The sequence below is a fragment of the Oncorhynchus masou genome, chromosome 24, assembly GCF_036934945.1.
Source record: "Oncorhynchus masou masou isolate Uvic2021 chromosome 24, UVic_Omas_1.1, whole genome shotgun sequence".
In the NCBI taxonomy this organism is placed as follows: Eukaryota; Metazoa; Chordata; class Actinopteri; order Salmoniformes; family Salmonidae; genus Oncorhynchus; species Oncorhynchus masou.
Window position 1 is genome coordinate 44,948,848 of NC_088235.1, and position 25,699 is coordinate 44,974,546.

The window sequence follows — 25,699 nt, forward strand, 5'->3', positions numbered from 1 at the left end:
GGGGGTCACCTCCCTATGAGATTTCCAGGGGGTCACCTCCCTATGAGACTTCCAGGGGGTCACCTCCCTATGAGACTTCCAGGGGGTCACCTCCCTATGAGACTGCCAGGGGTCACCTCCCTATGAGACTGCCAGGGGGTCACCTCCCTATGAGACTGCCAGGGGGTCACCTCCCTATGAGACTGCCAGGGGGTCACCTCTCTATGAGACTGCCAGGGGGTCACCTCCCTATGAGACTGCCAGGGGGTCACCTCCCTATGAGACTGCCAGGGGGTCACCTCCCTATGAGACTGCCAGGGGGTCACCTCCCTATGAGACTGCCAGGGGGTCACCTCCCTATGAGACTGCCAGGGGGTCACCTCCCTATGAGACTTCCAGGGGGTCACCTCCCTATGAGACTGCCAGGGGGTCACTTCCCTATGAGACTTCCAGGGGGTCACCTCCCTATGAGACTGCCAGGGGTCACCTCCCTATGAGACTGCCAGGGGCTTAGTGAACACACAGTAAAACACTCGCACACACAATAGACTGAGGACATCGGCAAGAAAGTGGGATCCACACATCATAAGAGAGGAGAGAGAGAAAGATAAAGTGCTGTAGAGAGAGTGAGAAGGTAAGAGTAATTTAACCTCATTTTAGCCCTGGTCACCTGCGCTGGGGTGGAGATTATTCAGGATTAGAGTGAGGAATGAGCTGGAATACAAGGCCAGTAGGCCACTCTCACTCACCACTTTAACACACACTGAAAAAAACTGCGCTCTGGGAAAATGAATCAGCTGATGGATAGGACTGCCACTTAACCTTGGGAACCATCTGGCCATGCCTGCACATACAGTACATACACTCACATACACTCACACATACACACACATACACATACACACACTTGGGCAGCCAACTGATCCTTGCACACTAGGTTGGTATTTCACTGAGAAGTGATGGGGAATGTAGATAGAACAGGGGGAGAGGAGAGGACCAACTAAGCTAGAAAGCCCAAGAAAGAGGAGAGTTATTGTGCTATTTTTATCACTTAAAGGCACCACATTCTATTTACCTGATTGTCACCAAGTAGCTGAGTCATTTAATTGGTTCTTTAGCTCAGAGAAACTGATGATATAGCCTTGCCTCCCCCTTATCCGTATGAAAGAGAATGTAATGGAACTTCTCCATGACCCTGGGAATGAATACATTGATATGGAAAGAATAACATGATTTAATGTGATGTTATAGATTATCAGAGTCTGCAGAGACTGAACTGTGGGCCATTTGCAATCAATCTCATTTTGGGAACAGAGCCTGCCAGTAAGGATTTAATCTTACTGCCTTGTCAGTAGTCTTTCTCTATCTCTCTCTCTCTCTCTTCGCACAGGCTGTAGTCTCTTTCTTTCTCTCTCTCCATTTGTACAACTAAAACCTTCCCTCTCTTTGCCTCTCTTGAACTACTCGCATCTCTTCGTTAACCCCTAGCTGTCTCTCTTAGTGCTGTCTTTTGACTTTCAACCTCCTCATTCTGCCTTGCTTCCTCTTCCTCTTCCTGGCTCATAGACTTTGAGTAGAATAAGACATCTGAAAGGGAAGAGTGGGAGGTTTTTGTTGCACTATAGGAATGGAGGTGTATTGCTAAATCAATCAAAGAGAGGTGTTTGAAAGAGAAGTGAGCTTTAACATTATGCTGCACAACCACCTTGTCCATTCGGTATAGGTCCTGACCATTATTCCTGCATGTCACATATTGAATGCATGTTAACATCGGGATATCACTATCAGAGAGAGATAGAGTCCCGCCCACTACCACTAGAGAAATGCAGCTCAGCCCGCCCAGTTACAGCTCAGGCCGCCCAGTTACAGTTACTCAGCCCGCCCAGTCCTGAGGCTATTAGATCACAGAGGTAGTGTAAACATCGTTCTGTTGCTACAGCCTGAAATAAAGACTCATCTGAGATTCCCCGAGCAGGCCATGGTTTTTCTTCTAAATATTTTATCTTGCCTTTAAATATGAGAGCATTTTTTGCTGATTTGACCATTTTCACCTGTGGAACTAACCCTGTTCCCTGTTAAAAAAAAGAATACATGTTTTCACCTAATTTTAACATTCTATCTTAAAGATCACATGCTCAACGTAATTAAAAACACATTTTCCCATCTCAAGAGGTTGAATTTAAAAAATACTATAGTAAGTGCCGATTAAGTGCCAAATAAAATAACAGGGTTGACCATAACAGGGTTGACCATAACAGGGTTGACCATAACAGGGTTGACGATTTCATCTGATATCAGCCATACATCCCCTTGTGACAGAGGGAATGGAAGCTTGTTGTGCACAACAGGGAGTTGCAATTAAATGTAAGCTTCACAAAAAAAACAAGGAAATTGTTAAAACATTTCTAGCCTGTCTATCTATGGGTATCAGGGTTGACGTGTTATTCTAGCCTGTCTATCTATGGGTATCAGGGTTGACGTGTTATTCTAGCCTGTCTATCTATGGGTATCAGGGTTGACGTGTTATTCTAGCCTGTCTATCTATGGGTATCAGGGTTGACGTGTTATTCTAGCCTGTCTATCTATGGGTATCAGGGTTGACGTGTTATTCTAGCCTGTCTATCTATGGGTATCAGGGTTGACGTGTTATTCTAGCCTGTCTATCTATGGGTATCAGGTTTGACGTGTTATTCTAGCCTGTCTATCTATGGGTATCAGGGTTGACGTGTTATTCTAGCCTGTCTATCTATGGGTATCAGGGTTGACGTGTTATTCTAGCCTGTCTATCTATGGGTATCAGGGTTGACGTGTTATTCTAGCCTGTCTATCTATGGGTATCAGGGTTGACGTGTTATTCTAGCCTGTCTATCTATGGGTATCAGGGTTGACGTGTTATTCTAGCCTGTCTATCTATGGGTATCAGGGTTGACGTGATATTCTAGCCTGTCTATCTATGGGTATCAGGGGTGACGTGTTATTCTAGCCTGTCTATCTATGGGTATCAGGGTTGACGTGTTATTCTAGCCTGTCTATCTATGGGTATCGGGGTTGACGTGTTATTCTAGCCTGTCTATCTATGGGTATCGGGGTTGATGTGTTATTCTAGCCTGTCTATCTATGGGTGTCAGGGTTGACATGCTATTCTAGCCTGTCTATCTATGGGTGTCAGGGTTGACGTGTTATTCTAGCCTGTCTATCTATGGGTATCAGGGTTGACGTTTTATTCTAGCCTGTCTATCTATGGGTATCAGGGTTGACGTGTTATTCTAGCCTGTCTATTTATGGGTATCAGGGTTGACGTGTTATTCTAGCCTGTCTATCTATGGGTATCAGGGTTGACGTGTTATTCTAGCCTGTCTATCTATGGGTGTCAGGGTTGACGTGTTATTCTAGCCTGTCTATCTATGGGTGTCAGGGTTGATGTGTTATTCTAGCCTGTCTATCTATGGGTATCAGGGTTGACGTGTTATTCTAGCCTGTCTATCTATGGGTGTCAGGGTTGACGTGTTGTTCTAGCCTGTCTATCTATGGGTGTCAGGGTTGACGTGTTATTCTAGCCTGTCTATCTATGGATGTCAGGGTTGATGTGTTATTCTAGCCTGTCTATCTATGGGTGTCAGGGTTGATGTGTTATTCTAGCCTGTCTATCTATGGGTGTCAGGGTTGATGTGTTATTCTAGCCTGTCTATCTATGGGTGTCGGGGTTGACGTGTTATTCTAGCCTGTCTATCTATGAGTATCAGGGTTGACGTGTTATTCTAGCCTGTCTCTCTATGGGTATCAGGGTTGACGTGTTATTCTAGCCTGTCTATCTATGGGTATCAGGGTTGACGTGTTATTCTAGCCTGTCTATCTATGGGTATCAGGGTTGACATGTTATTCTAGCCTGTCTATCTATGGGTGTCAGGGTTGACGTGTTATTCTAGCCTGTCTATCTATGGGTATCAGGGTTGACATGTTATTCTAGCCTGTCTATCTATGGGTGTCAGGGTTGATGTGTTATTCTAGCCTGTCTATCTATGGGTATCAGAGTTGACGTGTTATTCTAGCCTGTCTATCTATGGGTGTCAGGGTTGACGTGTTGTTCTAGCCTGTCTATCTATGGGTGTCAGGGTTGACGTGTTATTCTAGCCTGTCTATCTATGGGTGTCAGGGTTGATGTGTTATTCTAGCCTGTCTATCTATGGGTGTCAGGGTTGATGTGTTATTCTAGCCTGTCTATCTATGGGTGTCAGGGTTGATGTGTTATTCTAGCCTGTCTATCTATGGGTGTCGGGGTTGACGTGTTATTCTAGCCTGTCTATCTATGAGTATCAGGGTTGACGTGTTATTCTAGCCTGTCTCTCTATGGGTATCAGGGTTGACGTGTTATTCTAGCCTGTCTATCTATGGGTATCAGGGTTGACATGTTATTCTAGCCTGTCTATCTATGGGTGTCAGGGTTGATGTGTTATTCTAGCCTGTCTATCTATGGGTATCAGAGTTGACGTGTTATTCTAGCCTGTCTATCTATGGGTGTCAGGGTTGACGTGTTGTTCTAGCCTGTCTATCTATGGGTGTCAGGGTTGACGTGTTATTCTAGCCTGTCTATCTATGGGTGTCAGGGTTGATGTGTTATTCTAGCCTGTCTATCTATGGGTGTCAGGGTTGATGTGTTATTCTAGCCTGTCTATCTATGGGTGTCAGGGTTGATGTGTTATTCTAGCCTGTCTATCTATGGGTGTCGGGGTTGACGTGTTATTCTAGCCTGTCTATCTATGAGTATCAGGGTTGACGTGTTATTCTAGCCTGTCTCTCTATGGGTATCAGGGTTGACGTGTTATTCTAGCCTGTCTATCTATGGGTATCAGGGTTGACGTGTTATTCTAGCCTGTCTATCTATGGGTATCAGGGTTGACATGTTATTCTAGCCTGTCTATCTATGGGTGTCAGGGTTGACGTGTTATTCTAGCCTGTCTATCTATGGGTATCAGGGTTGACATGTTATTCTAGCCTGTCTATCTATGGGTGTCAGGGTTGACGTGTTATTCTAGCCTGTCTATCTATGGGTATCAGGGTTGACGTGATATTCTAGCCTGTCTATCTATGGGTGTCAGGGTTGACATGTTATTCTAGCCTGTCTATCTATGGGTGTCAGGGTTGATGTGTTATTCTAGCCTGTCTATCTATGGGTATCAGGGGTGACGTGTTATTCTAGCCTGTCTATCTATGGGTATCAGGGTTGACATGTTATTCTAGCCTGTCTATCTATGGGTGTCAGGGTTGACGTGTTATTCTAGCCTGTCTATCTATGGGTATCAGGGTTGACATGTTATTCTAGCCTGTCTATCTATGGGTGTCAGGGTTGACGTGTTATTCTAGCCTGTCTATCTATGGGTATCAGGGTTGACATGTTATTCTAGCCTGTCTATCTATGGGTGTCAGGGTTTATGTGTTATTCTAGCCTGTCTATCTATGGGTATCAGGGTTGACATGTTATTCTAGCCTGTCTATCTATGGGTGTCAGGGTTGACGTGTAACGCTCGGCCCGCACAGTTTTCCACCACAAAACACCAGAAAATGGCCAAAAAGAGTAGAACCAGCTCACCTGCTTTTACACTAGGATTTGACTATTAGATGTTCAACGTTTATTTTTTATATATTTACAAAGGAAAAGTTTCAGCAAATTAAAATGAATAAAAATGAGAATTCAGTTAATGTAACAGGGTTGACCTTAAAATGAGGAACACTAATCACATCAAATAAATGAATCACTAATCACATGAAAGAAATAAGTCTTCAGAAATGACTTTGTCAAAACAACAAAATAACTAGGGTTTTACAATGATGGTGAAACTTGGAGAAATGTTGGGTTAAGTGGGTTCAAATCTTCCTCAAGGTGACACAGGGTTGATGGAGGGACATGTCAAAGTGCTGAATTTACTTTATTCTTATTAAAAATCTGATTTATTGAATTATGCATGTGGTCTATAGTAAAGGGCACTTCATTTAATATAACAGGCTTTTAAAATTCAATATTGGTGCACAATTTCTACTTAAAATATCAAAGGGATGAAAAGGCACCCATTTGCACTCTCCAATGCACTCTCACTCTCTCACATAGAGGGGTACAGTCCCAGTTAGGGAAGGTTAGGCTGTACTGGAGGTCATCCATTTTGAGCTGCAGTTAAATTATTCAGCCTGAAACCTCCTCCCTACACCCACTCTTTTCAAAATGACTCCTATTTTAGATAGGTATTATACAGTGCATTGCACTTGAGTTGCCAGTTGATTTATGATCAGCAGAACCTCTGCCCCTATTCTAGGAATTGTATTTGTTCTGATCTCTCACCAATATTGTGTGTGTGTGTGTGTGTTGCAGGACAGTGGGGATGACTCCCACAGAATTGCCCAGTCCCCAGTGGTCCATGTCAGGGGGCTGTGTGAGGCGGTGGTGGAGGCTGACCTGGTGGAGGCCCTGGAAAAGTTTGGCCCTATATGGTAAGAATCCACTCATATATGTTGGATAATATGTGCCCCCCACCCCTTAACCCCCTGTTTTCGTCATTGTAAGACATAGAAATAAAAAGGCTTTTATCTCATCTTTTAGTTAAACAGAAGGGAAACGAATATGGAACATGCACTGTACTGTGACTTGGAAGACTGTGGATTAGAGTGTAGCTACATGGATCATGTAAATGTGGTGTGGATATGTGTGAGGCATTTCCCCTCAGGCCTCCCCAGTGACTTGCCTTTCATCCTGTTGAAGTCATTGGGGGGTTCTGTAGAAATAAAAAAACGTATATCAGCATGTACTGAAGGCTCAACTCACTTCCTTTGAAGAGCTACACACATACTCACAGACACACACAAACATTTTCAGAGTCACACGTCAGTATACAGTCAACTCACACACATACCAGCACACACATGGAGTGGAGGAGTTTGTGGCCAAACCAAGCTTTTACCTCACGGAGACCTTGAGTAACAGAGAGAGCTCAGTGTTAATCAGGCTCGTTATGTGGTGCAATATTAATTACGTAACGACCCATCAAACCTAGGAAGCTGCGACAGCATAGTTATCCCACAACATAGAGACAATCTACCGTACCATGGTAACTGTAGAAACTATGGTAACTGTCCAATTAGACCAGCACTGCCCACAGTATGGTCACAACTGCACTGACTCCCTCCCCTCTTCTGTTTTTGTGCATCTATGTTGAGCCAACATAGGTGATTTTGGGAGGAAATATAAACAAAAAGCCCCACAAACAAATAGAGCGGTTTCCTTTCTGGTAGAATTGTTTGAGAATATAACCTCATAACCTCAGAATTGAACTAGGAAATGTTTTACATTCCAAACTTGTAAAGTTTTCATTCTGTCAGTTCAGGACATGAGTTCTCATCGGGCAAATTTCAAAGACACCCTATTTCCAATAGTGTTCTACTTTTAGCACCAAATGTCGTTCCCTACGGTAGACAGGGAATGTGGTTTTATTTGAGCCACTGTCCATTTAGAGTAATAGACCATTTTTCTACTCAGAGAATTGAATTCTAATGGACTTCCTTGTTGTTCTGTGTTGATGGCAGCTATGTGATGATGATGCCCTTTAAGCGGCAGGCGCTGGTGGAGTTTGAGATGGTGGAGAGTGCTGATAAGTGTGTGGCGTGTGGGAGTAGCGAGGCCGTCTACATCGCAGGCCAGCAGGCCTTCTTCAACTACTCCACTAGCAAGAGGATTACCCGGCCCACCAACTCAGACAACCCCAACAGTGGCAACAAAGTCCTGCTCCTTTCGATCCAGAATCCCCTCTACCCCATCACCACGGTAAGAACATGGTAACAGTATGTGACTCCTGGCATGAGTCAATGCTGAAAATACATACTGTATTACACAATAGCATCACAGCAGTAACAGTAATTGCCACCCGCCTGGCACTGTATGCATGCTATACTGTCACCATGGTAACAGTACTGACCAAGAGTGCCTCATTATTGCCCATGTTAACAGTAGTCAAGTGAATATATGAATTATAAACATTGTGTATTATCATAGAACTACAGGGTTTATATTTGTACTCTTTCTTGTTTTCTCGCTCCCTTTCTATCTCTCTATGTTACCCTCTCTTTCTTTCTTTCTTTCTTTCCTTCTTTCTTTCTTTCTTTCTTTCTCTCTTTCTTTCTTTCTTTCTTTCTTTCTTTCTCTCTTTCTTTCTTTCTTTCTTTCTCTCTGTCTACCTCTCTCCCCAAATAGGAGCAGTCAGGCTACATTTAGAAAGAGTTGCTTAAATGCATCTTGTGGCTGTTTCAAGGTTTATTTCCCCCTGAGTTTGTACATATCTCCTGCCAACACCCATCTATCGCCAATTTTCTCTGTCATCTCCCTCTGCTCTCTTTCTCTCCCCCTCCCTCCCTCTCAGGTTGCATTGAAAGATAGAGAGGGCTCTCCGCGGGGTACCTGTAGTGTTCAGATAGCATGTGTCTGATGTAGGGCTGACCCCATTTAGTCGACTGGTCGATAGGCGGTTGGTCGACCGAGATTTCTTTAGTCGAGCATATAGCAAACACAAAATAAAAATGTCATGGTGTACAAGACACCTGTCTGATTTGCGCCTGTCTGAGTGGACTGATCCATTGTGGAGGCCGTGGGGATGGTATAGTCCATCAGTCTAAGACATTTGCTACTGAAAATGTATATGGTTATATTACATAAGAACAATAAAAAATGTAATATTTTAAAACAAATGCGCTTTCTCCCGTGTTGGATAGGGGTCGATATCCGCGGTTCTGAAACATCAGTGCTCTGTTTAATTGGTGCCATATCCTAGACCATGTTGCTATGTGCATAATAAAGCCAAATAAAATAAAATGTTATGGTTCGTATACACATATTTAGCACATATTATTGTGGGTGTAGTGAAATGCTTGTGTTCCTAGCTCCAACAGTGCAGTAGTATCTAACAATTCACAACAATACATTCAAATATAGATGTAAAATAATGGAATTAAGAAATATATGAATGTTAGATTGAGCAATGTCCGAGTGGCATTGACTAAAATTCAGTAGAATAGAATGCAGTACATACATATGACATGAGTAAAGCAAAATGTAAACATTATTAAAGTAACAAGTTTTCCATTTTTAAAGTGGGCAGTGAATCCAAGTCAATGTATATAGGGCAGCAGCCTCTATGGTGCAGAGTTGAGTAACCGGGTGGAAGCCGGCTAGTGATGGCTATTTAAGTCTGACGGCCTTGAGATTGAAGCTTTTTTCAGTCTCTCGGTCCCAGCTTTGATGCACCTGTACTGACCTCTCCTTCTGGATGAAAGTAGGTGAACAGGCAGTGGCTTGGGTGGTTGATGTCCTTGATGAGCTTTTTGGCCTTCCTGTGACATCTGATGCTGTAGGTGCCCTGGAGGGCAGGTAGTTTTCCCCCGGTGATGCGTTGTGCAGACCGCACTACTCTCTGGAGAGCCCTGCGGTTGCGGGCTGTGCAGTTGCCGTACCAGGTGGTGATAGAGCTCGAAAGGATGCTCTCAATTGTGCATCTGTAAAGGTTTGTGAGGGTTTCGGCTGCAGATCTATTGGGGTAGTAAGCAAATTGAAGTGGGTCTAGGGTGTCAGGTAAGGTAGAGTTGATATGATCCTTAAAACTAGCCTCTCAAAGCACTTCATGATGACAGAAATGAGTGCTAGTCATTAAGTTCAGTTACCTTTGCTTTCTTGGGCACAGGAACAATGGTGGACATCTTGAAGCAAGTGGGGACAGCAGACGTATTGTGTCCGAGTCGTTGAATTGCGATTCCACTTTGTCTCTGTACTGACGTTTTTCCTGTTTGAATGCCTTACGGAGGGAATAACTACACTGTTTGTATTGGGCCATATTCCCCGTCACCTTGCCATGGTTAAATGCGGTGGTTCGTGTTTTCAGTTTTGAGCAAATGCTGCCATCTATCCATGGTTTCAGGTTTGGGTAGGTTTTAATAGTCACAGTGGGTACAACATCTCCTATGCACTTCCTGATGAATTCAGTCACTGTATCTGTGTATTCATCAATGTTATTCTCAAAGGCTACCCGGAACATATCCCAGTCCGCGTGAACAAAACAATCTTGAAGCATGGATTCCAACTGGTCAGACCAGCATTGAATAGACCTTAGTACTTCCTGTTTTAGTTTCTGCCTATATGAAGGGAGGAGAAAAATGGAGTTGTGATCAGATTTGCTGAAGGGAGGGCGGGGTAGGGCCTTGGAGGCATTTGGAAAAGTTGAGTAGTAGTGGTCCAATGTTTTTCCAGAGCGAGTACTACAGTCAATGTGATGGTAGAACTTAGGTAGCGTTTTCCTCAACTGTGCTTTGTTAAAATCCCCAGCTACAATAAATGCGGCCTCAGGATGTTTGGTTTCCATTTTGCATAAAGTCCAGTGTAGTTCTTTGAGGGCTGTCGGGGTATCGTCTTGAGGGGTAATATACACAGATGTGACTATAATCGAATCACTTATGGTCGGCATTTGATTGTGAGGTATTCTAGTTCGGGTGAACAAAAGAACTTGAGTTTCTGTGTGTTATCACAATCACACCATGGGTAGTTAATCATGAAACAGACACCCCCGCCTTTCTTCTTCCCGGAGAGTTCTTTATTCCTATCTGCGCGATGTACTGAGAACCCAGCTGTATGGATGGGGACAGTATATCCCGAGAGAGTTATGTTTCCGTGAAACAGAGTATGTTACAATCCCTTATGTCTCATTGGAAGGAGATCCTCGCCCTGAGTTCATCTACTTTATTATCCAGAGACTGAACATTAGCGAGGAATAAACTCGGAGCAGTAGATGGTGTACACGCCTCCTGAGTTGGACTAGAAGTCCACTCCGAATACCTCTTCTCCGCCGGAGGTGTTTTGGAGTAGCTTCTGGAATAAGTTTAATTGCCCTGGGGGGTACGAACAAAGGATCCATTTTGGGAAAGTCATATTCCTGCTGGTAATGCTGGTGAGTTACCGCTGCTCTGATATCCAAAAGTTATTTCCGGCTGCATTTAATAAAAATAATAATAATAATAACCCTCCTTTTTAATCTCCTTATTGTTATTATTACTATTATTATTATGATCGTTATAATAAGTAATGTTATTATCATTAGTAGGCTTAGTATAGCAGCCTTGTATAACCACCATCAAGCTGTAGGCCAAAGAGGGCATCTTGTTTAGTCTTAAACCCGTAACTTAGGCCTGTATTTCAATACTTATATAGGCTACTGTATCAATCAATCATTCATTCATTAATGTCATCACACAGCATACAAGTTATTCATGATTTGAAATGCAATCAAGCATTTTAGTTTTCAAATAACAAAGTGAACCTTGAATAATTAGCGGAAACAATAAATAAACCGTTCCATTTCGGTGATTGCATTCACAAATTCATGCGACTGTTTTTAGTCTTTGCTGTAATAAAGGCTTTCAAAAAAGAAATGAAAAAGACTTACAACAGACTCTTTGGTATGCTTATAATTGAATTAGTGTTGTTTACATTGTTTCAAACAGTATGAAAAATTATATTGTAATCTAACAGCACCTGTTTGGCACACCTTACCTTATTTTTCGTGATCTCCATTATTTTCAGCAATTAGTCAAATTTATTCCACACATCTGACTTCCCCTTTACCTTCTAAGCAACCAAACAGTTTTGAGTTTATTCGTCACTTCATCTGCATACATTTTGTGTTTTGGCGTTCAGAGTTTGTCCTATAGGTCAGGCCCTCTTGGTCATGTGCATGCGATGCATACGTGTCAGGTAATGAGAGTAAGGGTTGAGGGAATAGGGAATGTTTAACCGAAACAAATGAGGGATTTCAGACACCAAACTTTTCCGTCAGAAATGGCTGTAATTATTTTTCAGGTTCAGCAACACGGACAGCGCGATAAACACTGTTGTCGCTGTAGCAGGGAGGAGAGAGTGACAATGGGTGCTAGTCACACAGTCACTCGCTTTCTTTTTATCAACACAGTCTGAGCCCCGCCTGGCACAATCAAGTCAATTGTGGTCGGACTACCTTTTGTCATCTTTGTGTCTTAATTATTTAATCAAACAGTTAGTTGCCTTAAAGCATCAGACAAGCTCAGTGCACATAGTTGATTTAATTAAAACACATATGGAAAAATTGGTCGAAAGAACAGACGGCTCTCGGTCGACCAATTCTTTTTTTTTTTGGTCGAGGACAGCCCTAGGCTGATGATAAGAATACCAGGAAGCTCAAGTATATCAGTCTCCCTCAGATATGGGATGCACAAATAGGCTGAGAAAGGATCCAGCCTTATGCTGTCTCACTCCAAGTGAGCAGAGAAGAAATAACACACGCAACAACCAAGATAAATGTGCAGAGACCTAGATAGGGTTGAATTATGTTATTATATAAAGTCAAACAGAGACAAACTGTCTGATTAGAGAGACACAGTCACTGTGTTAGAAGTATAACAGCACACACTAAAGTACTGATAAATGTAAAGTACCAGTCAAAAGTTTGGACACACCTACTCATTCAAGGGATTTTCTTTACTTTTACTATTTTCAACATTGTATAATAATTGTTTAAAAAAACTACGAAATAACACATATGGAATCATGTAGAAACCAAAGAAGTGTTAAACAAATATATTTTAGATTCTGCAAAGTAGCCACCCTTTGCCTTGATGACAGATTTGAACACTCTTGCCATTCTCTCAACCAGCTTCACCTGGAATGCTTTTCCAACAGTCTTGAATGAGTTCTCACATATGCTGACCACATGTTGGCTGCTTTTCCTTCACTCTGCAGTCCAACTCATCCCAAACATTTCAATTGGTTTGAGGTTGGGGAATTGTGGAGACCAGGTCATCTAATGCAGCACTCCATCACTCACCTTCTTGGTCAAATAGCCCTTACACAGCCTGGAGGTGTGTTGGGTCATTGTCCTGTTAAAAAACAAATGATAGACCACTAAGCGCAAACCAGATGGAATGGCGTATTGCTACAGAATGCTGTGGTAGCCATGCTGGTTAAGTGTGCCTTGAATTCTAAATAAATCACCAACAGGGTCACCATCAAAGCACCCCCACACAATCACACCTCCTCCGTGCTTCACGGTGGGAACCACACATGCAGAGATCATCCATTCACCTACTCTACGTCTCACAAAGACATGGCGGTTGGAACCAAAAATCTCAAATTTGGACTCATCAAACCAAAAGACAGATTTCTACTGGTCTAATGTCCATTTCCCGTGTTTCTTGACCCAAGAAAGTATATTCTTCTTATTAGTGTCCTTTAGTAGTGTTTTCTATGCAGCAATTCAACCATGAAGGCCTGATTCACACAGTCTCTTCTGAACAGTTGATGTTGAGATGTGTCTGTTACTTGAACTCTGAAACGTTTATTTGGGCTGCAATTTCTGAGGCTGGTAACTCTAATGAACTTATCCTCTGCAGCAGAGGAAACTCTGTGTCTTCCTTTCCCGTGGCGGTCCTCATGAGAGACAGTTTCATCATAGCACTTGATGATTTTTGCGACTGCACTTGAAGAAAATGTCAAAGTTCAACCACACCTGTTAATTGAAATGCATTCCAGGTGAAGCTGGTTGAGAGAATGTCAAGAGTGTGCAAAGCTGTCATCAAGGCAAAGGGCGGCTACTACTCAAATTTAAAATATATTTAGATTTCTTTAACACTTTTTTTGGTTACTACATGATTCCATATCTGTTATTTCATAGTTTTGATGTCTTCACTATTATTCTTCAATGTTACACCAGGAACGCACAATCCATCCATCAATGCTCAGACTGTCCGCAATAGGCTGAGAAAGGCTGGACTGAGGGCTTGTAGGCCTGTTGTGAGGCAGGTCCTCACCACCGGCAACAACATCACCGGCAACAACGACGCCTATGGGCACAAACCCACCGTCGCTGGACCAGACAGGACTGGCAAAAAGTGCTCTTCACTAACGAATTGCGGTTTTGTCTCACCTGGGGTGATGGTCGGATTTGCGCTTATCGTCGAAGGAATGAGCGTTACACCGAGGCCTGTACTCTGGTGGGTCCGTCATGGTCTGGGGCAGTGTGTCACAGCATCATCGGACTGAGCTTGTTGTCATTGCAGGCAATCTCAATGCTGTGCGTTACAGGGAATAGATCCTCCTCCCTCATGTGGTACCCTTCCTGCAGGCTCACCCTGACATGACCCTCCAGCTTGACAATGCCATCAGCCATACTGCTCATTCTGTGTGTGATTTCCTGCAAGACAGGAATGCCAGTGTTCTGCCATGGCCAGCGAAGAGCCGGGATCTCAATCCCATTGAGCACGTCTGGGACCTGTTGGATCGGAGGGTGAGGACTAGGGCCATTCCCCCAGAAATGTCCAGGAAGTTGCAGGTGCCTTGGTGGAAGAGTGGGGTAACATCTCACAGCAAGAACTGGCAAATCAGGTGCAGTCCATGAGGAGGAGATGCAGGTGGTGGCCACACCAGATATTGACTGTTACTTTCGATTTTGACCCCCCCCCCTTTGTTCAGGGACACATTATTCCATTTCTGTTAGTCACATGTCTGTGGAACTTGTTCAGTTTATGTCTCGGTTGTTGAATCTTGTTATGTTCTTACAAATATTTACACATGTTAAGTTTGCTGAAAATAAACCAATTTGACAGTGATAGGGCGTTTCTTTTTTTGCTGAGTTTAGGTTCCTGCATCCAGGCTGCATCCTCTCTACTCGAAGGACACACAGATGTTCCTACTTGATGAAGTCTCACATAAACACTGGTTCTCATTATTCCACCAATTTCACACAGGAACCTCTCAAATATTGTGAACAAATTTGTCACCGCCTGGTGTATTGTCTCCGGTGTTGTAGATGTCAGGGAGAAGTGCCGTTTTAATTGGAACATGTATCTTCCAGCTGCAGCCTTGGTGAGAGCTGACTAAAGCCTTCCGTGTGTCTCCATCTCTTGTCTCCAAGGATGTTCTCTACACAGTGTGCAACCCCATAGGCAGTGTGATGCGCATCGTCATCTTCAAACGCAACGGCATCCAGGCCATGGTGGAATATCCTTTCTGTCTAGCTGGCTGGCTGGCTGGCTGGCTGGCTGGCTGCCTGGCTGCCTGTTAGAGTGTGAGTGTGGAGGGTGTGACCATAAAAAAAGGCATCCACAGGTCAAATTATTCAACCAGCGTAGATTTGTTTTTGTTGGTGGTTTTAGAGGTTTTATATCTTCTATGTGGGGACTTGTAATTGTAGATTGAGGCTTGAGCTTATTTGGTTGTGTTACTGTTGTCCTTAACTGCCCCTCCTAACATTTGAGTCCATCGAGTGCGCTCAGAAAGCTAAGGCTGCTCTCAATGGAGCTGACATCTATGCTGGCTGCTGCACCTTAAAAATCGAATATGCAAGGGTAAGTCTATATTCACCACACACAATCACATACATAACGCTGAGCAAATAGATGTTCTTTAAAACGCTGGAACACTTCCTGATGATCAGCCTCAGCAATGCAACAACATGTCTGTTGTTTCCCTCCTATAGCCAACGCGCCTGAATGTGATCAGAAATGACAACGAGAGCTGGGACTACACAAAGCCTTACCTGGTCCGAAGAGGTGAGATTCTACTCCTTGTTCTGTGTGTGTAGGCTATGGAGTGATCTCATTGTGTAGAAGCTGCTGAGTTAGGGCTATGGGCTGCCATATAGGGCTGTCATTGTGTCAGAGTGTCCATGGGCAGCCTGCAGGGCAGAGTCAGGTTTTCCTTGCCCTTTATCTGAAATCTGCCCAGGCTGCAAACAGAATAGCAGGAGAGGTAAGGATATCAAAGAAGTGTGGCTGTTTCTCTTCTCATTCCTCACAAGCTGTAGATAGATACACTCTGAGCTGAGAGAGAGAGAGAGAGAGAGAGAGAGAGAGAGAGAGAGAGAGAGAGAGCTGGACTGTTTGTCCTGAGTTTAGTCTGCGTCAGCTGAAATGAAAGAGAAGTTGTGATACTTCTCATTATCCTGTGCTAAATATGCTAACTTGAGACAGCCAGATACTGAGTCAGAGGCTGAGGAGAGCACTGTGGTTGTATCATTGCATGAGGAATGTTATAGTAGCAAAGATGCCGTTTGAAAAAAGTGCAGAGAAATGGCCTGTTGTTGGCTACCCCTCTTTACCACCCTCCCCCCATCCCACCCCGTCTATGTGAAGTCATCATTGTGACTGTAGCGCCCCCTATTGTGAGGTGGTTAAGGACCAGTATGGACCACAGACCTGCAGTCAACCAAGCCAACACAAGACCGACCCACTGCGCGTCCTTCTCCAAGCAACACACTCTCACATCCGTCTCTCACAAGCCTGCACCTGCCGCCCATGGGAATAGAGGGAGAGAGGAAAAAAGAGGGATGGACGACAGGCTGACCCTGCACAGCAACATGCATCCATCTTCACTCAAACCTCAAGAGAGAGGGAGCGAGACTACTCATTCATCCTGACCTCATGCAACCTCAACATCAACACGCCCAGGACAACCCGCCAGTGCCACCTCATGGCTGGAGGACTGGCTGCTTTTAGACTTTTTAGACTGGACCAATTTCCTTCTCTTGCTTGCTTCCTGATCGTATTTAGTCAGTTATCTGACTGGTTAAAACCCTTTATATTCTCTCACCAAATAATCAGTAGTAGAAATATCGATGTATTAGTCTATACTATCTCTAGTCTGGACATGTGAACATAAGAGTGTATTTCTCTCTTTGTCTTCTAGGCGTTTGTCTTAAGTCAGACAATAAGCAAAAAATCTCTGCTCTGTAATCTACTTAAACACCAAGGTTATACTATCTTCTACAGTAAACTACTTCATATGATAGCATTTCTGTCAGTGTCAATGTGTTGAAATGCCTACTGTAGTAGAGAGAACTGCTTAGATTAAATCCTGAACATTGAATGTCTATTCTTGAATGCACTGTTAATGGGGGTACATCGTGTGGATGAAGAGAGTCACAGTTCCTTAGAGGCCCTCTATCAGAGACCCAACCTTTATATCGCTATCTGAAAGGCATTGCCCTGTGAAAGTCAGCCCCTTTTCTCCTAGTGCATCCATCTCCTCAAATTAACCAGGGGACACAGTGGACTGCTGAGGGGGTTCACCCTATGATGAGTATCACCCTTTACTGCATGGATAAATGAGAAGTCAGGTGAGATGCTAACTCATTTGAATGCCCAGTGAGGGTGAGTTAGCCTCCTGCTGTGGCGCCGTTCTTAGGACACTGAAATGTTTTCCTCCAGTGTCATCTGTGGACGTCTCTCACCTCGCCTCGGGAATGACTGCTTCAGTACCATGCCGCTCTCCGCTTACCTGAGAGGAACTTATATTTCATTCACTTTAAATCACCCTCACACTTTTATTATACTGGGTATTGGATTGTATATCAGCATAAGTATAAGTCATGGTTCTATCAGCTGCTGTATAATGAAGTATCCCACACTTACAGTATATACTGTGTGATCTGGTCTGTAGCACCTTTCCTTATAGAGAACCTATATCCCTGGCATTTAGGAACAGGTGTCAATATGGTGTTACAACACGTTAGATTTCGATGCTCTACGTGCAACAACATGGTGTCTGGTTCACATCCCATGGGGACCAGCCAGAGAGGCTGTCTGTGACATCACGTCCCTTGTGAGTTGCCTTAGCCAAAGCAGGGTTCATATTGCTGTTGCCCACGGCGAAGATTAGCTGCCTTTTTAGCTAGCAGTCCTCCGCAAGGAGACTTTGCTGTGACTCTCATCCCCTGGCCCCTTTGGGGGAAATAGCAGTCGACTTGGGTGGGGTAAATAACTGGCAATTTAAACTGAAATTCTAACGGATCATTCCGTAAAAAACGTGAGAATAGTCAGCCAAGAAGAGAAGTAGCGCTTTAATTCTCTAATCATGCTCAGTGCACCAGTTGGCCAGGGAATTATGATTGCCAAAGCAAATCTGTTCTCTGTTAACTTTACCTGGATAAATAAAGGTTGAGTGCACAGCACGAGACTGCAGTCTCTCCGAGGGTGTTGTTAATGATGGATAGTTTTCCCTTCTTCTCCCCCAGAGGACAAGCAGAGGAGAGAGGGTTTTTGTGAGGCATGGGGGGTGGGGGTGGATCTCAGGGTATAATAATAGATGCTGTTTGAGGCCTGATTGTGGAGGGAGGCATAGGGTGAGATGGGGGGGGGGGTAATGATGAGTTCCGCTGGCACAGCAAACAGGGCGGTGAACCCTGCTGTACACCCCTAATCTGTGAGTGAAGGTCACTTTGACTATCTGATGAAAGCTCTCTCTTAATAATCCCCCTTATCATTTTACACCCATGTAGCATTTCAGTAGAGTGTCTTGTGACTTGGCCTGGGGGGACTGTTGTGGATACCACACGGCATCACCCAACCCCCCAACCACAGAGCTGACCTGGCTGCAATAGTTACATAGATGGGTTCCTGTAAGCTATAGTGGAGCATTATTGACTAATAAAGGAGATCTGGTTTCTTGTAAGTTATAGAGGGGCTTTTCAGTTGTAGAGGTAAACTTATTGAACTGAATAATTGGAGTGATATTATCTGCGTTTCCACGTAGATAAACAGGAGCTCTGATTCATGGAACATGGAAGGTTCCCACTGGGCACACACTGGTTGAATCAACGTCATTTGAACCAACGTGGAAAAGATGCTGAATTGACCTCTGTGCCTAGTAGGTTTCTTTGATCTTTTCAACTGTATTGTTCGTCTTCTAATTAAGGCTCAGTTGGGACTGCTCTTGTGGGAGATGGAACTGCAGCTGCTCTTTGTCCATCCTGTGCCTCCATATATCTCTCTGTGATTCTGTGCCAGTTGTGAACTGACTATCTGATGATGCAACACAGGTTGATGTTGTTTCACTTGTCCTGAAAGAGACAGCCTGTGCCAGTAAAGCCAAGACCTCAGTGAGAGGGGTTGCTGACTGTTCACGCTAGTGATGTAATTCAGGTACTTTTCCTCCACCAATCTTTGTATAAAAATGTAACAACGTTTTCCCCCTGTTTAAAATGTGCCCTTTGTTTTTTCTTTCTATTTTTGAATCTTCTCTCCACTGTTCCTTGTCTATAGATTGCTGAAGGATGTCAACTGTATTTAGTAAAGTAAATTGCCATTGTGGTTAACAGTAGACCTACTTTAGGCCTGTGTGTCTTGGTGTCTCCTTCTCTCTGTATGTAATAGTACAACATAGTACTACTGTTCAAATAGTACAACATAGTACTAATGCATGGCAAAGGTACAACTGTGGATGCATTGAAGTCCTTCTAATGCACAGTATTACCAGGATTTATATAACGTGTGTTAATCAATAGCATTGTTTCCATATGTTGCCTAATGGCTATAGTACTGTTACTATGTAAATGAATGTTAAATGTCAACATACTTGGGGTATCACCAGTGTATTCAGACTCACCTGTAATGTCACAGGTCTTCTGTCGCTTCTCTAATTATATTTTGCTTATTTACCTCCAATGACCTTTTTATCAGCATGTCTATTTGAATAGCTCCTATTTGAATGTGTAGCCCAGAGTCATTTTCCTCACACTCTCTCCCTATGCTGTCAATGTGTTGATGTTTCAGAGCGTGGGAAGGGCAGGCAGAGACAGGCCATACTAGGGGAGCACCCGTCCTCTTACGGAGACAACGGATACGGTAAGGTCCCCCCTCCTAACCCCAGCACCAAAACACTACCCTATTACTCTGTGTGCCAACCATATCCCCCTTTGATGTCACGCAGGTTGATACATAGCTATGTTTTCATTTAAAAAGCCCTTTTACAAAAGGTCCCACTGTACTTAACATCATTACTAAACTTTAGACATACGAGTTCCCACACCCAGACTGCCACATTATCCACACTATCCACACTCTATCCACACTTCCCCCACACCCCTTCTGCTCAGATGGAGGGTGTAGATTCTCAACCCTATCTGAAGGTGAGAGGAGTAGAGACCTCCCAAGAGGCTAGTAGAGAAAAATAAAACCCACCTCCACACTCATTTCACCATCAGGGTTGTGTTCATGAGGACCGAACAGGACAAGAAAGTAGTAGCTGATCTCCTTCATTTCAAAATGTTTTCTCCCGTTTTGTGCCTGCTGAGCACAACCCAGGTGGAAGTGAAAGCTGTAACCCCTGCTCATCCTTTCCCCTTGTGTTATGTATTCCAGGGTCACACTGCCCCCTGCTGCCTCTCCCAGGGAACAGCAGGTACAAGCTGAGCTCCCACGACATCCCAGAGGTGGTGGCCTACCCCCTGCCCCAGAGTTCCTCCTACAACCACGGCTCCAGCTCTGTCGCCATGGTGAGCGGCCTGCACCCCGCCAAGATGAACTGCACCTGCATCTTCAACCTCTTCTGTCTCTATGGCAACATTGAAAAGGTCAGCAGGGGGACCCACCTGAGGAGGAACTTAAGGGCATCCATGTGTGTGTGTTGTGGTAGTTTGTCTGTGAATGAACATTTATTTTATATTTTTGGGGGGGAGAGGGGGGTGTTATTCTGTTTGAAGTATTTCTATTTGAAGTAGGTGTAGCTGAAGGTGCGTGAATCTATTTGAGGATTGCTATGCACACAATGTTTGAAACTGTGTGTGTGGCAGGTGAAGTTCATGAAGAGTGTCCCAGGCACTGCCCTAGTAGAGATGGGGGATGAGTATGCAGTGGACAGGGCCATCACTCACCTCAACAGCATCAAGGTGTTTGGCAAGAGGCTCAACGTCTGGTGAGTGTCCTTGTTAGTACATTACAGGGAAGCTTAGGACCTTCAGTATTCAACCACGTAATTAATATTATTGCCTACTAGTATCTTATTACTCTTTCTCTGTTATCAAATCTAATTACCGGTACAGAATCAGTGTGCGGGGGTAATTTGTACATGTAGGTAGGGGTCAAGTGACGATGCATAGATAATAAACAGAGTAGCAGCATTGTAAAAACAATGTAAATAGTCTGCGTGACCATTTGATGAATTGTTCAGTAGTCTTATGGCTTTGGGGGTAGAAGTTGTTAAGGAGCCTTTTGGACCTTGACTTCAACTCCCTCCCTCTCCATTTCTCTCTTCCTCCTTTCTCTCTCTCTCTCTCTCTCTCTCTCTCTCTCTCTCTCTCTCCCCCTCTCCTCTCCCTCTGTCATCTCCCCCTCTCCTCTCCCTCTCTCATCTCCCCCTCTCCTCTCCCTCTCTCATCTCCCCATCTCCTCTCCCTCTCTCATCTCCCCCTCTCCTCTCCCTCTGTCATCTCCCCATCTCCTCTCCCTCTCTCATCTCCCCCTCTCCTCTCCCTCTCTCATCTCCCCCTCTCCTCTCCCTCTCTCATCTCCCCTCTCCAGTGTGTCCAAGCAGCATGCGGTCATTCCCAGTCAGGTGTTTGAGCTGGAGGACGGCAGCAGCAGCTATAAGGACTTTGCCATGACCAGGAACAACCGCTTCACCAGCCAAGGCCAGGCCTCCAAGAACATCATCCAGCCACCCTCCTGTGTGTTGCACTACTACAACGTCCCCCCCTGCATCTCAGAGGACCAGCTACTGAGGGTAGGGCACTGATAAGGTCTATAGTGGAGAGGGTGTGAGCAGAGGCCTGAACAGAGGGGTTGAAGGTCAAGGCTAGGTGACGGGATGTAGGGAGTAAGGTAACGATTAACTCCCAGAAGTCCATCCTTTGTACTGCACTACTGCAAATCCCTCCGGGCATCTGAAAGCACCAGCTGCTGAGGGTATGGCTGGGATGGCAGGGTAGGTTATTGGGAGGGGTTTCTGAGGTCCGTATGGGGTGACTTTAGCATGGATTCATCCTGTGTGCTGAACTATTACAAGCCCCTCCCCCTACATTTTAGAGGCCCAGCTGGATCTTGGGTAGGTGGTTGGGATGAGGGTGCATATCTAATATTTTGTCAATAGGGCTAAGAGGTGAAATTAGCCTGCTACTCTTTTGCTGCACAATTAAAATAGCTTGCATAGAAGAAGACGACCGCTGATGGTTCTGCCTGTCACTCACTGTCCAAGATTTTTGTAGTTTGACTGAGACTAAAGAGCTCCACCATGTGGTTGTGGTGAGAACAGAAGTATTGTCTCGCAACAACCTTTATCTCAGCTGTTCTGTTTTTTTTTTACAGTTATGCTCAGAGCATGATGTGCCAGGTTTCACCAAGTTCAAGATGTTTGATGCAAAGCGTAAGTTTGGGATTTTTTTACTTTTTCTATTTGTGTGTGTTCGGCTGTTGAAGGAGATAAATGTACCGTCATACTTAAGTTGTCCTTTTCTCCTCTCTTCTTGTCAGCCTCCTCCAAAACCATTTCTGGCTTGTTAGAGTTTGACTCCAAGACACACGCTGTCGAGGTCTTGACCGTCCTAAACCACTACCAGATCAGAATACCAAGTAAGTGACCAGATGGCCTTGCTTTCCTCAACAGTGACCGCATGCTAGCACCAAACACTCAACCGTTAGTAGTCACTCTCAGCATGAGAACTGATAGTGCCACATACAGTCGGAGAAATGCCCATAAAATTGGATTTAGACCAAACTTACATGACGACCTGAAGATAATAAATCTATTTTTCCTGGGTGAAATAGCATGAGGGACATGTTATAAAATCCAAAGGGGAGAAAGCTGTCAATGCTGTCTGTTCTAGCAGCAGGTGGTTCTTTTTTACATTATTTCTCCTGTCTGTGTTGGTTGGCACCACAGGTGTTTCAGCCTGGCCCTGTGGAATCAGTCGCTGTCAGAGAGGCAGATTAGATGTGTGTGTGTGTGTGTGTGTGTGTGTGTGTGTGTGTGTGTGTGTGTGTGTGTGTGTGTGTGTGTGTGTGTGTGTGTGTGTGTGTGTGTGTGCTTGACGTGAGATAGAGGGAGCACACTAGGACAGGAGTCTGCACCATCTGCTGCACACCTTTTCTCTTCCCAGACCGGACTTAACGCTCCCGTCTTCAGAATTCTCCCTGCCAATGTCCCCAACAGAGTGTGCACGTGTGTGGGCATGCCATGTGATCATGTGTGTTTGTTTATGTGTGTGTGTGTGTGTGTGTAGTATGTGTGTAACCTCGTGTCTGACCTTTTCCAGATGGCTCTAACCCCTACACCCTGAAGCTGTGCTTCTCCACGTCCTCTCACCTCTAAAGACCAGTGCACCAGCAGGAGAGGGAGAGATGGAGATGGAGAGAAGGAGAAGTGATGGTACTGGGAGGGACAGACTACTAAGCTGACAAGACACTGATAAAGAGGGCCCTCATCCAGACTGACTGGCTCCTCTTGAAGTGGAGAAGACTACTGAAACACAGACGTGTGAAACACTGCAGATTGCTGAAGAGGTTTTTTATCTTGCACCTCTTATTTTGGAGTATTTTTTTGTCCTCTTCGTTTTTTGTTTTCTCTGTATAGAGAGAGCCAATCAGAACGAAGAACTGAGAGATGACACCCTGTCTCTTCCCGGCATCCATTGGGGCTGAGCATGGTACCCTAACAGGTGACCCCTGAAAAGACTTGTTGTGGACAGAATAACTTGTTCATGTTTGCGTTGTGTTTGAAGACTGGATAGAGGACATCTATTATGCCCGTGCTGGTGAAGACTATCCAAGATGGTCACCATATTTATGGGTTGACAGCGCTGCTTTTATGCTCGGCACATTCTGTTGAGCAGCAAAAACTCAGTCGGTACTTCAGTGGAACAATGTGTCAATATGAATTTTAAATCACACTGTAATGTGATAATATGTAAAGGTGTATAGAATTGAAATGGAAGTTCTGTTATGGAGGGGGGGGGCGGGGGGGAAGCGGGAATATCAATCTTATTTGAAGACATTGTGTCAGCAGGTGTTTTGCTTTGGAGTGGACTGTTTAATGACGCCTTTGTATGATGTTTACACATGAAGAGCCCATGGTCTGTGTCGTATGTCAGTGTTTTGGGGCACTCTGTTTGAGTGTTAGTACTGTGTTAGTATCATGGCTCGCCTGCACTGGTTCAGTGTCCGTAGTTTAGCACATTCGGATTGTTTTAGTGTTTAGTGGCACGCCGATATGTCTTATGTTCACAAATGGCTGTATCCAGAATCATTGTACATCATCCCTAGCTCTTTTCCTGATTAATTAGCAAATATAGCAACAATGTTATAGAGATATGTTTTATTTTTAAATCCCTCAAATACCTAAGGTTATTTGGGAACAGCCCTGCCAAAGAGGGTAACAAATAATATGATTGTACAGATGCTTTGTACAAACAAGAATTGTGGAATTCCATTTTACTTGCAAAATAAGGAAATGACACGTTAACACCATATTCTATGGGCCTACTCTGTATATTGTACTGTATAACATGAGCAAATACATAGGTGTTATTCAAACCTTTCTGCAAGTAGCAGATTGTAGTTTTTGCCACTACAGTGAAGGGTTGTCCAGGCATCAGGATCAGGGTTTGGTTGGATCTGGATGCATGCTGTGAGCGTGACACTCATTAAACATTCAGCAGTCTTCAGATCCTCTTACATCTTTATGATTCGAGAATTGTTCCACGTCGTGAGTTACATTTCAAAAGGCTTTTGAGTTAACAGCAGTCTTGTGCTTCATTTAATGGCATCATCAAACGTAAGGAGGGTCTTAAATTCTCACTACACGCATGTTCAGATAGGTAGTACCCATGATGTCCATGTCTGACTGGTCATTAAATGGCGTTGTGTCTGTGTCTTTGTGGTGGATTTTGTGTTTGAGTTTGGTAATCTGTGCCAGTGGTAGTCATTGGAGTGACACCAGAATAAAATCTTCATGAACACTACTGATTGTGTAGTCTCCAGCCCTATGAGCTTTGAGAACACACTCCCACGAATCCTCTTCAACAAACTTCAGAGGATTCCTCTGCCCACAAATGTATCTCTGAGGGCATAACTTGTCAAAATAGAATAATGCAGCCTTTTGGCTTTCTAGAGCCACATTGTCAAAAACACAGCGAAAGCTTTACTTTTCATGACTTGAGAAAACATAGATGTACATTTAAATGTGGAGAGAGCTGGTTGGGAGGAAGGGACAAAAGAAGAGGAAACGGAGGCATACACACACAGTAACATTTCATGCTAGTTATTTTTCCTTTCAGATGAGATACTGTGCACAGCTAGTGACATGTACTGAAATAACAAACATGTCTTGCTCTCTTAACTGAAAAACCAAGAAAAACATAAACTTATACAAACCCAAGTGGGCACACACTCACAAACACCTCTCTCCACCCCCACACAATCTCTCTCTTTCACACTCCAGCCTGGTCACTACCCACAACTTTAGAGAATGTTCCCTTCAGTCTTATTAGGTCATTAACTAACGTTCTCATAGAAATGTTCCCGTGATGTGCAAGGAAAGTTCCCAAGAGACGATTCCCTTAATGTCAAATAGAACTTACCCACAACATGGTTACCATGCTCACAGAACTTAAGATATGAATGTGATAGACACATTTCATGGGAACGTTGCAAAAACATTCATGTGTCCAGTTTGAGGGTTATGAGAATACTCCCATCAACGTCCCACCGAACATACACGTAACAGGGTTGACATGTTCTCAGAATAAAAAATAGGAATGTTCTGGGTGTGTTTCATGAGAATATTGCAAGAACAATCCTTTGTCCAGTTTTCTGAGGGTTAGGAGAATACTCCCATCAACATCCCACCAAACATACATTACACAGAACATGGTTGTCATGTTCTCAGAACATAAGATATTCA

The 25,699-nt window shown here is 44.1% G+C and overlaps 1 protein-coding gene across 2 annotated transcripts in view; it reads left to right on the forward strand.

Moving 5' to 3' along the window:
- Positions 1-24,668, forward strand: part of LOC135512242 (heterogeneous nuclear ribonucleoprotein L-like) — a 58,270-nt gene extending 33,602 nt beyond the window's left edge. The window contains exons 2-13 of one of the 2 annotated variants that reach the window (XM_064934055.1): positions 6,341-6,459; positions 7,549-7,786; positions 14,943-15,028; positions 15,279-15,375; positions 15,507-15,578; positions 19,569-19,650; positions 20,167-20,378; positions 20,598-20,719; positions 21,325-21,526; positions 22,108-22,165; positions 22,273-22,371; positions 23,055-24,668. In XM_064934055.1, the coding sequence (XP_064790127.1) occupies positions 6,341-6,459; positions 7,549-7,786; positions 14,943-15,028; positions 15,279-15,375; positions 15,507-15,578; positions 19,569-19,650; positions 20,167-20,378; positions 20,598-20,719; positions 21,325-21,526; positions 22,108-22,165; positions 22,273-22,371; positions 23,055-23,110 (1,443 nt within the window). In that variant the 3' untranslated portion in view covers positions 23,111-24,668. Of the gene's footprint in view, positions 1-6,340; positions 6,460-7,548; positions 7,787-14,942; positions 15,029-15,278; positions 15,376-15,506; positions 15,580-19,568; positions 19,651-20,166; positions 20,379-20,597; positions 20,720-21,324; positions 21,527-22,107; positions 22,166-22,272; positions 22,372-23,054 lie in introns of both variants that reach the window. The other variant, XM_064934056.1, reaches the window with a different exon arrangement.
- Positions 24,669-25,699: the final 1,031 nt, after the last annotated feature.